Source organism: Mustela erminea, chromosome 17, assembly GCF_009829155.1.
Source record: "Mustela erminea isolate mMusErm1 chromosome 17, mMusErm1.Pri, whole genome shotgun sequence".
NCBI lineage: Eukaryota > Metazoa > Chordata > Mammalia > Carnivora > Mustelidae > Mustela > Mustela erminea.
The window spans coordinates 68040510-68054755 of record NC_045630.1 but is presented as its reverse complement, the minus strand read 5'-3'; the positions used below and the strand labels follow the sequence as shown (position 1 = coordinate 68054755).

At 52.8% G+C, this 14246-nt stretch overlaps 1 protein-coding gene across 6 annotated transcripts in view; it reads right to left on the bottom strand.

The window, feature by feature from the left end:
* Positions 1–14246, bottom strand: part of FCRL5 (Fc receptor like 5) — a 32740-nt gene that overhangs the window by 7055 nt on the left and 11439 nt on the right. For 3 of the 6 annotated variants that reach the window (XR_004280062.1, XM_032318034.1, XM_032318038.1), the window contains exons 5-10: positions 12621–12875; positions 12111–12398; positions 10353–10631; positions 7672–7950; positions 3470–3748; positions 2045–2323 (exon numbers count right to left, since the gene is read on the bottom strand). Coding sequence is in view for 5 of the 6 variants with exons in the window: in XM_032318034.1 (XP_032173925.1) it covers positions 2045–2323; positions 3470–3748; positions 7672–7950; positions 10353–10631; positions 12111–12398; positions 12621–12875 (1659 nt within the window). In the remaining variant the exon portion in view is untranslated. The remainder of the gene's footprint in view (positions 1–2044; positions 2324–3469; positions 3749–7671; positions 7951–10352; positions 10632–12110; positions 12399–12620; positions 12876–14246) is intronic. The other 3 variants (XM_032318037.1, XM_032318039.1, XM_032318040.1) reach the window with 3 other exon arrangements.

Genomic DNA, 14246 nt, shown 5'->3' with positions numbered 1-14246 from the left:
AATGAGGTACTATATGCTGGCTAACTGAATGTAATACAAAAATAAAATACAATGAAAGCTCAAAAGTTGTGTGAAAATACAGCCATAAAGGAATGTCACAATGCAGACTCAGGTGAAGACCTGGGTAGACCCATCCTTCAACATGGCTTTCCTATTGCCAGCTACGTGTAAACTGGCTATTTTCTACCCTAAACCTCTCTTTCCTCTTTTGCAAATTGGGGATAAAAGTGGTTTCACTGGTTTATCTTTAAGATGAAATGAGATATTACATGCTAAATACTAAGCACAGGGCCTAGTACAAGTAAGGACTCAGAGATGATGATGATGATGATGGTGATGATGAAGGTGATGGTGGTGATGGTGGTGGTTATGGTGGTGGTGGTGGTGGCGGTGGTGATGATAGTGATGGTGGTGGTGGTGGTGATGGTGATGGTGTTGATGGTGGTGGTGGTGTTGATGATGGTGATGGTGATGATGATGGTGGTGGTGGTTGGGGTTGTGATGATGATGGTGATGATGGTGGTGGTGGTGGTGGTGGTGATGGTGATGGTGATGTTGGTGATGATGATGGTGATGATGGTGATGGTGGTTGGTTATGGTGGTGGCTACGGTGTTGGTGGTGGTGATGGTGGTGATGATGGTGATGGCGGTGGTGATGATGGTGATGACCAGAACACTCATCTCAACTGCCCTTTGCATACTTTTGCTATACCCCAGTTCTCCCTAAAAGGAGTCTGGAGGTTGGAACAGCCAGTAGGGGCCATCACAACAGGTTCAGAGCTCACAAGTAGCAGATTTCCTTTGGATATAATACTTAATGTCAAAAGGTCAGAGGGCAGTGTAAAGAATGGAGGAATTTGGTGGAGGGCTGGCCGATTCCATCCAGGCCATCTAGCTTTCACCTCTCTGTGCGGGTTTCCTGTGTCCCCATTGCTTTAAGAATCATTTTGTAAACAGGACTGGCTTTGTCTCCTGAACGGCTATGCACAGACTTAATGTTAATACAGAGTTTTTAATATGGAAGTTTGAGGCATGTTTATATTTATGGTAATAAAAGAAGCATAAGAGCGGAGGCTTGTGAGGGTCAAAGAGAGAAAAACCTTTCTGACAGAGGCATAATATTCCATAGTGTATATGGACCACATCTTCCTTATCCATTCGTCTGTTGAAGGGCATCTTGGTTCTTTCCACAGTTTGGAGACTGTGGCTGTTGCTGCTATAAACACTGGGGTACAGATGGCCCTTCTTTTCACTACATCTGTATCTTTGGGGTAAATACCCAGGAGTGCAATTGCAGGGTCATAGGGAAGCTCTATTTTTAATTTCTTGAGGAATCTCCACATTGTCACCAACTTTTCTATCAACACGGATGGGACTGGAAGAGATTATGCTGAGTGAAATAAGTCAAGCAGAGAGAGTCAATTATCATATGGTTTCACTTATTTGTGGAGCATAACAAATAGCATGGAGGACAAGGGGAGATGGAGAGGAGAAGGGAGTTGAGGGAAATTGGAAGGGGAGGTGAACCATGAGAGACTGTGGACTCTGAAAAACAATCTGAGGGTTTTGAAGGGGTGGGGGGTGGGAGGTTGGGGGGACCAGGTGGTGGGTATTAGGGAGGGCACGGATTGCATGGAGCACTGGGTGTGGTGCAAAAACAATGAATACTGTTACGTTGAAAAGAAATAAAAAATAAAGAGAGAGAGAGAGAGAGAGAGAGAGAAACCCAGACAAGGGATGGCTAAATTTTTTTTTGGAGTAGAGAGACATATTTTCAAAGTTTAGTAATTTCTCTTTCACAAGCATAACTACAGATCAGTCTAGAGTTTATGGCCTAAAAAGACTTTGGATGTCTAGTGAGGTGTTTGGATCCCATACAGGAAGAGGGACCTGGGCTTGAAGATGGGGCAGGATTCCTGCCGGCAGGAATTCCCCGGGGTTGGGCTATCTCACCAACAGTGGGGGTGTCAGAACTCCCCTCTGGCTGCCGGGGAGAGAAGGCGTGTCACGCTTGGTGATGCTACTGTGGGCGGGACCAACCTACCTGTGACGGTGAGTGGCACTGTCTTGCTACGCTGGGCCCCCAGGCCATTGTCGGCCTCACAAGAGTAGTTTCCAGAAAGTTCTGCGGTCAGAGAGAGGTTGAAGGACGCTCCTCCTCCAGAGGGGGCCGAGTTGTTCCCCAGGGTGACATCCTCGTGGTAAAACCGGTACCGGATCGGGGGAGAGCCGCTCTGGGCCTCACAGTGAAGCTCTACCACATCCCCCACCACGGCCTGCGCCCTGGGCACCCTGAGGGTGAGGACGGGGTGGGACACTGGGACTGAGGGAGAAAAAATCGTTAACCATCAGTTTCTACTGTTGAAGTATGTTCCTCCAGAGGAGAGAGCTTTCAAACTGGAAACTGTTTTCTGTGACACTACTCAGAACCCAGCTGTAATTTGTGCGGATCCGAAGAAACAATGACATTGGTGTGGTGCTATGTGTGGCACCGGGGTTGGGTATGCAGCTGCAAGTGTGTTTGGGGAATCTGAAAACAAAGATTCAGCTGACTTCTGGGAAATCAAAAGATAATTGGGGAAAAGGAGAAATCGGTGTCATCAAAAGTAGGAACAGGAGAGACCTGTTATTCACGCAGCCAGGGATGGCACTGAGCGTCTGGGAGGGAGTAAGGCGTCAGTGAGCCGGGGCTCTGCTGGGGTCTGAGGAAGGGGTAATTCAAAGGGTTGAAGGACAGGAGGCTGTGCTCAGGTTATTGGAGCCACGGCGGACATGGCAGTGTGGCTGATGTGGAGCAGATGACAAGCCACGGTGTTGAGTGGTTCACCCATGTGCACGTTAGAGTCATGGACTAATGGCCGAATGCAGGGGGGAGAGGAAGACCACGTTTGAGGTGCCAAGTCGGCATTGAAAGGGGCATGGCAGGGAGATCAGCCCATGACAGGGAGACTGTGCCATGGCTGAACGCTCAGGGACAGGTAAGAAGTCAGAAGAGGACATCAGAAGTCTTCTAGCCAGACCTCCTGGTGCCCAGAGAAATTGACCTCCCGAGCCCAGAGAAATTAAAGGGCCAATGGGTGAGTGAGTTGGCCTTTTTATGGATTATCGGACAGAGGGAGCCCCACTTAAATCTCCTGTGAGGTGAGACACACTGTACTTGTAATTTCCTTTCTGGTTGATCATTGTGGACTAGGATGCAATTGGTGCCCTGAGAGCTTTTGCGTCTATGTTAGGGAAGTTTGGGTCACAGTGGCTACAGCGTTGCTTCTAGGAAGTGCACAGCAAGCAAAGGGAAGGTGCAGGTTCCCGAAAATGCAGACTCCAGAGCTCCCAGACGGAGGCTGTTCGGGCAGTAGCACTGCTGTGATGTCCCAGGCCAAAGGGCCCCGTGGGACCTCTGATCTTGGCTACTGGGGAAGGTGGGGGCACGGTGGTCCCAGTTATGCTGCAGTTGGGGTGGTCAACTCACCTGTGACACTGAGTGAGGTCTCCTCGCTGCGCTGGGCCCCCAGGCCATTGTCGGCCTCACAGGCATAGTTTCCAGAATGTTCTGCGGTCAGAGAGAGGTTGAAGGACGCTCCTCCTCCAGAGGGGGCCCAGTTGCTCCCCAGGATGACATCCTCGTAGTAAAACCGGTACAGGATCGGGGGAGAGCCCCTCTGGGCCTCACAGCGAAACTCCACCATGTCTCCCACCACGGCTCGGGTCCTGGGCGCCCTGAGGGTCAGGACAGGGCGGGACGCTGGGACTGAGGGAGGAAAAATAAGGTAGTTGACATCAGGATCTTTTCACATTTCCTTTATTTTCATTTTTCAGAGATTACCCCTGGAGAGCATCTGTGGCACGTTCTAGATCTTTCCTATGTGTAAGAACACTGGTTCACACCAACAGTAAGCAAACACATGACACATACACGCACACAGGTCCTGGTCTCCAGCCGGGTTTTCCCCTTATCAGCGCGTCCCGAGCATCCTTCCACGTCACTCTTACGGGTGTGTCTCCTCCACCTTTAGAGACCAACTTCACCTGGGTGTAATTTGTATACAACAAAAGGCAGCCCTTTCAAATGTACAGTTTGATAATTTGGGGGTGAATACTGCTCGATTAGTTTAATAAGCACAAATCCTTCCAGTGTGTGGATTCACCGTAGTGCACTGGGGGATGCCCCCGACCGGGAAGTCCTTGTCCTCCTCCTGCAGATGATGCCACGGACCACAGTCCTGCATCTCCACCCTGGCCCATGTGTGCCCATGCTGCTTAGGATAAATTCCTAGGAGTGGGATTTCTGGGATGAGGAATATGAATTTCTCAAATAAGCATATATTATGCTTATGCTCCATTATTATTCAAAAGCTTTGGGCCGGTTTGCATTTGCACTAAGGGAATGTAAGAATTCCTATTCCCACACTCCCACTGGTGAGAATCATAGAAGTGCAAAGGCTTACTTATTGCTCCTTCTCTACTCCTCAGCCTCAACTCCACAGTTACTCCCTCTGAACAGCTCAGTCACTGCCTCCTAGGGGACCCTGTGGTCTATGACTGGGTGTTTCCAGGGCTGCTGGTGAACTACAATCCATTGATGAGAAGTTACCGCCTGTAAAGGATTCAGACATTATTGACAAAGCGAAAGATTTGAAAACTCTTAATTTTTCAAAATGTATCCAGTCAAGTCTTTTCTTTGGTTTTCTGCTACGAAATAAGGATCATAATCACGAGAGACGTGTTGTTCTTTTATTTCTTCTGCTCCCTTAGAACAACTGCCTTTTCTTTGTTACATGTATTTTTTACCTTTTTTTGGCACTTTCTGTAACCATAATTCTCACAGTTGATTAGCCTTTGTTTTTATTTCTGAACCCGTGGTTGTCAGCCCTATTTATACAATATTCTCACCTAAGCATGTGTTAAGAAATATCGATTCTGAGGTCACATCTGAGAGATTCTAAGTTTAATTGGTCCAGAGAGAGGCTTAGTAATGAGCCTGCTTCAGAGCTCCTAACTGATTCTCTGAGCTGAGCTCCAGCTGCGGAAAGATATTCAGTGCATGCATTTTGTATCACAGTGAAGTAAGTTTGAGTCCTTTGTATCAATTCCTAATTTGGCTGGCTGGTTTCTGTCATCAAGTGATTTAAAAAAAAAATTTTATTTATTTATTTGACAGACAGAGATCACAAGTAGGCCGAGAGGCAGACAGAGAGAGAGGAGGAAGCAGGTTCCCTGCTGAGCCGAGAGCCCGATGTGGGGCTCTGTCCCTGGACTCTGAGATCATGACCTGAGCCCAAGGCAGAGGCTTAACCACTGAGCCACCCAGGTGTCTCTCATCAAATAATTTTTTAAAAAGGGTTTCATAGACACTACGTTCCCTGGGTCCCTGCATGTCTGAGTATGACTTGCGGATTTGGTTTAGAATTCTCGGTTCTCTTTCCTCTCTCCAAAGTCCCAGGACCCTGGGATCATGACCTGAGCCTAAGGCAGACACTCAGCGACTGAGCCACCGAGGTGCCCCAGAACACTAAAATTTCTTAAATCATCTCTTTACATCTTTACATCATCTCTTCACACTTTATATTGGGGGAAATGCCTTCTTTTGGTCATTCTTGATTTCCATGATCAAAAACAAGGGTTATCAAGGACACCGAGAGCCTTCACATCCATAGGCTCAAAGATAAGGCCATCCGTACCGAGACTCACACGTTCCTAAGATCAGCACATCACCCATTTGCACACTCAGCAGCCGCCATCTCCAGCTGCACTCACGCGCTGACTAACACCCACTCCCACCGCCCTCAGGGTGCCTCTCCAAGCTCCCCCATGAGCGGCGATGGAGCCCGTCATGGTGGTGCTTTCTCTTGCTGGGACAGGTAAGTGAGCCCAGCCTTGCAGCCCGCACGGCTTCCCCGGCTTCCGCTCTGGGCCTTTGACTGGTGCCTCTCCTACCTTTCTTCCGGAGCATCAGGAATTCCTGGCCCTTGGGTTCCTGTTCCAACTCAAATCACAGAACTCTGGGACTGCCACGGACACTAATTATTGTCTTATCTAACTACCAATATAAGGTGAAAACAGTAGGACGAAGAAAGTTTAAATGTTTCGCCCAAATTACGAACCAATGATGTTCATAGCCAGAGCTCGCATTCAGGTTTTCTGACTCATACTTAGATCTGATGACCCAAATGTTTTTCAGGCACCCTGGCTCTTTCTAGGAAACCTCAGAATCTGTGCTATGCCTCTAGTTCCCTAAAACAAGCATTTTCTGAAACAGACTTCCTTATGTGTCATGTCACCTCCGTACTTTGTTAGGCTAATGGTGGGCAGTACCCTGGCCGTGGCCTTGGTGGGTGGTTAGACCAGGGAGAGCCGCTCACTGTTTCGGCAGTGAGCCACCCAACATTGGCAGCCCAGGCAGAGAGTGGAATCCAGAGCGAGGGGTCCCACCCAGAAGCTGATCCGTCGACGCTGGGTGCTGCAGAAGCTGTGAGTCAGGAGAAGTCATGAGAGAGGGGGTGGAGTGGAGGATGCCCAGGAGTGACAGGGATGATGGACAGGGACACGAGGAGAACAGCTGGTGGCCCGGGAGTCCCGTGATGGGAGCTTCTAGCCTGTCGCGTGTTAACATAACCTGCTTTTGAGCAGTAAGCCCTATTCTGAGACATTGCTCATCTCTTCCGTGGGTCTGCACGTGTTGTGTTTCTTGTTTTACGCACTCCCTGGGTGTCCAGCCAACAAGTCTCCCCCCTCTGGGGACGCCCCGTCTCTGTTTCCTTCTGAGGGGGAAGGAGCCCCTCAAGGTCTCTCGGTCATACGTCAGCCTCTCGGAAGAGCCGACACACCAGTGGACGACCAGACTCTCACTCCCTCGTAAGCAAAGATCCCAGTGTAAACAGAAACGACTTCACTCTGAACATGACACCGTTTTGGTGGCTACATGAGTCACCATGAACTGTACACCCCTGATTTGTATACTTTTCTGAATGTGTGTCATACTTCAACACAAACTTTAAAGATGTAATACCGTAAAATGAAACTTATTTTAAAGGGTTAGGACACAGCATCACGGAAACTCCAGAAAGCCCTTCCCCCTTCCCTCGTCCACCCTGCTGTGAGCTCTTGAACCTCTTGGGAACTCTGGAGAAGCTGAGGGCTCGCCTGCGACTTGTCCCCCTGACTGTGCTTGTGGCTTCGTGAGCGCATGTGTTAGTGGGGAAAGCAGAAGATGCTTCTGTGCATTGAGTTAAGAAAAAATGGTCTTGGGGACTGAACCTACAGGGCAGGAGAAAATAATTTGAGGGAACGCATTCATCTGGCAAAAGCTGGGGAGTACGTTGAGCTACCGGGGTTCTGGCTGAGCCAGGGCTGGGTGAGGGCTGAGGCCCAGGCAGCTGGTTCTATAGAAAGGGAGCTGCCAGGGCCACCAGGTGGGTGGTGGGGGGGGGGGCGGCAGGGACTGGAAGGTACATGCAGACTTCGGAAGGGGCAGTGTGAGGGGCAAGAACCGAGTCACCTCCCCTGACTTCAGCCACGAAGTGCTCAGAGCAGGTGCAGGAGAATGCAGACGAGAATAGAGTCCCTGGTGTGCCGGCTGTCTCGCCACTTACCTCATGGGGCCTCACTTTCCTCTTCTGTAAAATAGGGACACAAGAGTAGAAGATGAGTGACCAGTAGGCATCCAGGGCTTACCTGAGACAGACAGGTTCTCGGGATCACTGCGCTGGGGGCCAAAGCCATTGTCCGCTGTGCAGAAGTAGGTCCCGGAGTGCTCTGCAGTCAGAGTAACACTGAAGGAGGCGTCTCCTGCAGAGGGGGCCGAGCTGCTCCCCAGGGGCACGTCTCCGCGATAAAACTGGTACAGGATGCGGGGCGAACCTCTCTGGGCTTGACAGGAAAGCATCAGCCGGTCTCCCTCAACAGCTCGGGGTCCGGGAGGGCTGAGGGTGAGGACAGGACGAGACACGGGGACTGAGGAGAGAAACGTCAGTCAGCAGTGCTCCTCTGCATGTCCGTCACGGGCCAGTCTCAGCCCTGCCCTCCACGCTGGCCTTTCCCTTTCCCGTCACCCACAGCCCCTTCTCCACAAACACCCCCTTTGTTAGGTGACCTCAGTCCCATTTTCCAGTGTACATGATGCTCTTGGGGAAGAAGTTTCTTATTTTGCTGCTGCCAGGCCCCACCCTTACCTGTGACCCTGGTAGACTTGCCTCTCCCCTGCCCAAGGAGGGTCTTTCTCCCCGCCCCCCCCCCAGTCCAGCTGCCTCTGTCTGTCCCAGATGCAGATGCTCTCGCTGTACTGGCTTCTTCCAAGTTCCATTTATCATCCCCTGCACGCGGGAGAATCCACAAACACTAACTACCAGGTCCGTGTTCGCTCTTCCCGCGGGCGCCTTTCTCCCTGGTTCTGAGGACGGATCTCTGAAGGACGGGGCTACACTTACTGTCTCCACTTCTCTTCCTCCCACTTCTTTTTCTGTGTGCATTGAGACCTGCTTTTTATCCCCACCGATCTATAAAGCGGGTTTTCTGTGTTGGTGATGATAATGGTACTATAGGGCTTCCTTGCGCGTGCCCGGTGTGTGTGCGTTTGTCTTAGGTGATCGCAAACAGAGGCACGCGAACCTTTACTGAATTGCCGAAGAGTCCTGTGGGGCAGGCGCGCTTATGGACCCTGTGGTACGGAAGAGGAAGCTGAGGCCCGTCGCTGTAGGTGGTGAGGCAGCCGGCGCGCTCAGCACTCCGCTCTCGTCTGCATCCTGCTTCTGCATTCGGTGCTTTGTGGCTGGACGCAGGGGCAGTGACGCAGTCCTCGCCTCTCACCAGCTCTCAGCTCTGCTTTGCCTGAACTGGCCCCTGTCTTCGGCTCAAGCTGTCTCTTCCCTTGGTTTCCGTGGGACACGCGGACACGGCCCCTTCTCTGCCAGCCACGGTTCTCAGGGGCTTTCCCCCTCCACGGGGCTGGCCTGGGGTCCGGACTGGCCTCTCTTCTGGGGCCTCTGCTCTGCTCCTGGCTGCTCCCCAGACAGTCTTTTCTGCCATCCATGCTCACCTGTAGTGACCCTGCACTGACCCTCCCAGCGCGAAACTGTTCGCAGACCCCAGAGCTCCCTTCAGGATGAAGCTCTCGGGTCCCCAGGTCCTGGCCCTGGACCACTCCCTTCCTTCCCGCAGGCCTTCAGCGACTGCCCCCGCCTGGGCCACAGCCTCTTGCTGTCCTTCCCCACTTCCCATGACACGCTCTCCAGCCGTCAACTCGTGCGCAGACTCCCGCAGAATCCTCTCAGGGCACAGGAGAGATTGGGGTGCCTTCTGCGCACCTACAGCCCAGGTACTCATAGCCCTTGGACTGGTCTTGCCCTATTGTGGTCCACACCTTCTGCGTGACCCCAGAACTGTGTGCCCAGGCCACGCAGGCTGGCCTGAGGCGTCCATAGGTGGAGCGCAATCCGGCCCAGGGCCCTCCTGCCTTAGGCGAGCAGAGGCGCCGTCACGCAGAGCCTTCCACCCTGGAGGGCGCTCCCGGAGATGCCACTGGCTGTGCTCTCGGCTGTCCAGACATCAGAGCCATGTCTCCCCGGTCTTTCCTCTGAGGGTCCCACAGGACTCCCGGGTCTATTTTCCCATAATGCTTTGTGCATCTGCTGCGGGAGGGGCTGGATTCAGGCTTGTCTCCGGCCTGGCTGTGCTTTTTCTACAGACGAGGAAAGGGAGTCTGCTCTGGTCCTGAGCCAGGACTGGGCTCCGCACTGGTCCGGGCCCGCACCCTCCAGTCCCCGCCCCCCAGCACTGCGCCTGGACTCTGTTCTCCATGGACAGCACAATGCTCAAGGCTCCACGGAATCCACTTTGTAACGTGGACACCTGCTTTTGTGGCCTCGGGGCCTGACGCCGGTGGGCAGGCTGAGCCACCTCGGCTCCCCGGACCCCCGTGTGGCCTCCCGCCTGACCGCCGGAGCCCATCTGGCCGCACACCCTGTCAGTCCTCACATGCCTGAGCAGGAGGGGCATCTGTGGGGAACCTCGCGTCCGCTGCCGGCCGTCTGTCTTTTGTGGCTCTGTACCCCATTGTGATCAATATGTGATGTTAGGCAGACAAGAAACACCTGCGAGCCCCTGGGGACTGATTCTGTAGTTTCTGAGAACACCGGGCAGCGGGAGAGTCACAGGACAAGTGGTGAGAAAGAGGAAAACTCCTGGCTCCTCAAGGATCTGGGCGGAAAGGAGGTCGCTACCCTGCGCCAGCGGGGATGCGCAAAGAGGGGGCAGCCGACCCCAGAGCCAGGACATCGGGAAGCGGAGGAAGAGGCAGACGCCCTGGAAGGTGGGGACATGCTTCTGACCGGGCTGGGGACTGAGCATCCAGGGCTTACCGGTGACAGAGAGGAGCACCGGCTGGCTGCGCCGGATACCCAGGCCGTTGTCTGCGGTGCAGAAGTAGGTCCCGGAGTGCTCTGCCTTCAGATAGAGTTGGAAGGTCGCCGTTTCCCTAAAAGTGACCTTCGTTTTCCTGAGAACCACTTCTTCATGAAGAAACTGGTACTCGATCGGGTAAGAGCCTGTCTTGGCTTCACAGGAAAGTGTCAGCCAGTGTCCTTCGACAGCTTGGGTGCTGGGAGGGCTGAGGGTGAGGAGAGGGGGAGACACGGGGACTGAGGAGAGAAACGTCAGTCAGCAGGTGCGCCTGTGCGGGTCCGTCACGGCTCAGTCCAAGCTCGCCTTTCCCCCTCCCATCACCTGCGGCCCCTCCGCCCCACGGACCCCCTCTGGTTGCGCGATCTCGGTCCCATCTTCCAGTGTCAATGATGGTCTTGGGGAAGAAGTTTCTTCCAGGCCCTTATCTGTTCCTTCCTCCCGCCAGGGACCCTGGACCCCTCCCCTGCCCAAGTCCAGGGGTCTTCCTCTCTGCCCCTGTTTTCCACTTCTCCGCTCACTGGGGCTGGACTCAAGGGTCCACCCTTCACCCTTCTTTCTACCAGAGTCACACACACTTCCAGACCCTGTCCCCTGTTGCTCTGTTCTCCCGGCGCCCAGCCTGACTCCCTCTGTTTCCAGATGAGAGGACAGAGTTAGGTAGAAGCTCACAGGCCCGTCTGCAGCCACTCTGCCAGCTGTTTCCAGAGCCCGCCAGGACCTCGATCTGTCTCCTGAGCCCTGGTCCTAGCGCTGAATCCCGTGTCTTCTTGGGAGTGCGCTGGAGTTGGCCCTGCGTGCAGGGACGCCCCTGTAGAAGCTATGACCTCTCACGGCCACGACTGACCAAACAGCCTTGAGTGCACCGGTGAAGGAGAGATTGGTCTGCTGTCCTCCACACCCCTGGTCACATCTTTGGCATAAGCATGACGCTCCCACCCACCTCTGGATCCCACCAGGGGCGCCTATTGGTTATTGTCAACAATTAACTGATGCCTGGGAAGGAGACACCTCCATATCCCTGGGGGACAGGAGAGAAAAGCGGAGGGAGAGAGAGAGAAAGAGAGGAAAGGGAGGGGGGAGAAGGGTGGAGATGCTGCAGACACACTGAGGGCGGTGGTTCCTGGGCAGGACAAAGCACGAGGCCCACAGAAGACAGGCATGTGTTCAGGCATCCGAGAGCCGGCGGAGACATCGGGATGTGTCATCAGCAGAACTCTGTTCCCTAGAAATGCGTATGTTGAAGCCCTAACCCCCCGTGTGGCTTATTTGGAGATGGGATCTTTGAGGGGATCATCAAGGCTAAAGGAAGCTATAATGTGGGGCCCTGAGCAGATAAGGCTGGAACCCTCAGAGAGCAGGAGGACACGCGGAACGGGAAACCGGGGGATGGCGGCCAACGACGGGACAACCTGTCTTCAGACACCAGTCTGCTGGTGCCTTCATCTTGGACTCGTAGCCCCCAGAACTCTGAGCGAGTACGGTCCTGTCGTGCAAGCCAAACAGCCTGGGGTGCTTCGCTCAGGCAGCTGGGCAGACGCGAGCAGGCGACTTGGGGAGGAGCAGGAGGCGGGTAAGGGGAGAGGTGGGTTGGGTGGCAGGAGGACTGAAGCCGGGAGTGGTGGGGCTTTTATAGACGGACCGAGAGGGTGAGCGAGGGCTGATGTGAGGCTCTGCCGGGCTCCTCCCGGCAGATCTCAGCACCTGCCCGCACTTACTCCGCACGGGCAGCTGGAGTTTCTGGCTGCTTTTGCGGACACTGGAAGACACTGTCTTTGCCTCACACCAGTAATGCGATGGGTCTTCATTCCCCACGATGGAGGGTATTGAGGTTCTCAGAGAGCCCTTCCAGCCTGACCCCAAGCGCCGGTCATCTCTGAAGAATTGGAACCAGAGTCGGACATCTGACTTCTGAGGGGCGAGCTGGGTCTCACAGGTCAGGATCACTGGTTCCCCGGGGTTGGGCGAGGAGGGGTTGGCCCTCAGTATGGGTCGTGGAAACAGCTCTGGAGAGAAGCACAGCTTGTCTGCGGCCGCCGAGAGCAGAGGGAACAAAGAGGGGCGACAGGACCCCCGTGCTCTTCAGCGAAAGCGCGCTTGCACCCTCTCTGATGCTTGCGGGAACGAGCCCTGAGGTTTGGTGATGCCCCAGCTCACCCTTCTCCTCCTCGACCACCTCAGGGACCTTCCTTCCCAGGAGCCCTCCTCACAAATGACAAAGGCTTTACCTTGGACTTGGATTCTGACTGCGTCTGACGAAAAAGCGCAACCATGGGTCTCAGATCCAATACAGCGATATTCCCCATTATCCTTCAGATCTGCGTGGTTGATGTGCAAGCTGGATTTTTTACCAAGGTCTATCAGCTTATTGTCATTCTTGTACAGGGTCCTGGTCTTCAGGGATAAACCTGGCTTTTCTTGGCACATCAGCGTCAGAGAGTCGCCTTCAAACACGGACGGGGGAGCCTGCAGGATCAGCTCAGCTGCAGGAGACACCAGGATGGCCGTTGGGGGCCGTCCACGGATTCTCCCTTCCTGTCGTTATTATTCCAAACAGGTTTTATAGGAAAGGGGATGGGGGAAAAGAAAGCATACAGTAATTACAATTCCTTTCGTCCTGATTTAAAATGAGCACATACGCCCCAGTCAACTTGGAAAGCAGAAACGTAAGTCACAATCTTCTGTCAGGCGTGCACTCTTCTGGTGCTCTTCTCCGCGTGACAGTTCGGGAGAGTCGGGGTGTGCTGTGCTCGCTTCAGGACATCGGAATAGTGTGTGTCTTTCCTAACTTGTTCTTTCACTCACTGTGCTGTGAACACTTTGCCGTCAATCTCTTGACCGAACCTGACCTCTAATGGCCTTCAAGTTTTCCCTCACTGTGACATGATGTGATTTACTTAGAGAGTTTCCTTTCTTTACCATTTGAGTTCCTTCCGTTTGGGGGGTGCATATCTATGATTTCAGTAGGTCGATTCCGAGGAGGGGAATTGCCACTTCAAAGAGGACAAGCATCTAATTTGCTCCTTGTTACTACCACACTGCTTCCTTGTTTGCGAAAGAAACAGCATTATAACTGCTTCAAATTCCAGACAGGTGGCCTTAGGGCACAGGAAAAAAAGAGAGATGTTTCTTCCTTGTTCCTTGCTTTCTATACACGGTTGACCCTTGCACAATGTGGGAGTGGGCACGGATCCTCCACGCAGTGGGAAATCAGAGTATAACTTTTGACTCCTCCAGAACCCAACTACTCATAGCCACCTGTGCCAGAAACCTTAGTGACAACATGAATGGTCAATGGACATGTATTTTGTATGTTCTCTGTGTTACAGACTATATTCTTATAACGAAACTAGAGGGAAATGTTAACTAAGAAAATCATAAGGAAGAGGAAATACATTTATAGCTCTGTCCTATAACAAAACAAAACAAAACAAAACAAAACAAAACAAAACACCCCCCCCCCCCCAAAAAAACCTGCTGGTAAGTGGATCTATGCAAGTCACACCCATGTTGTTCATGGGTCAGCTGTACCTCTATCTGTCTGCCTGTCTATCTATCTGAAAAATTCTCATGCTGCCTATTATTCCAAGTAAATCTTTTTTTAAAAAAGATTTTGTTTATCTGAGAGAGAGAAAGAGAAAGAGAGAGAGAGAGCATGAGTAGGGGAGCAGGAGAGCTGCAGAAGGAGAGGGAGAAGCAGACTCCCCCCTGAGCAAGGTGCCCAATGCAGGACACGATCCCAGGACTCTGGAGTCATGACCTGAGCTGAAGGCAGATGCCTAACCAACTGGGCCACCCAGGCGCCCTTCCAAGAAAATCTTATAAGCTTAAAATTACACATAGATTCAGAAACT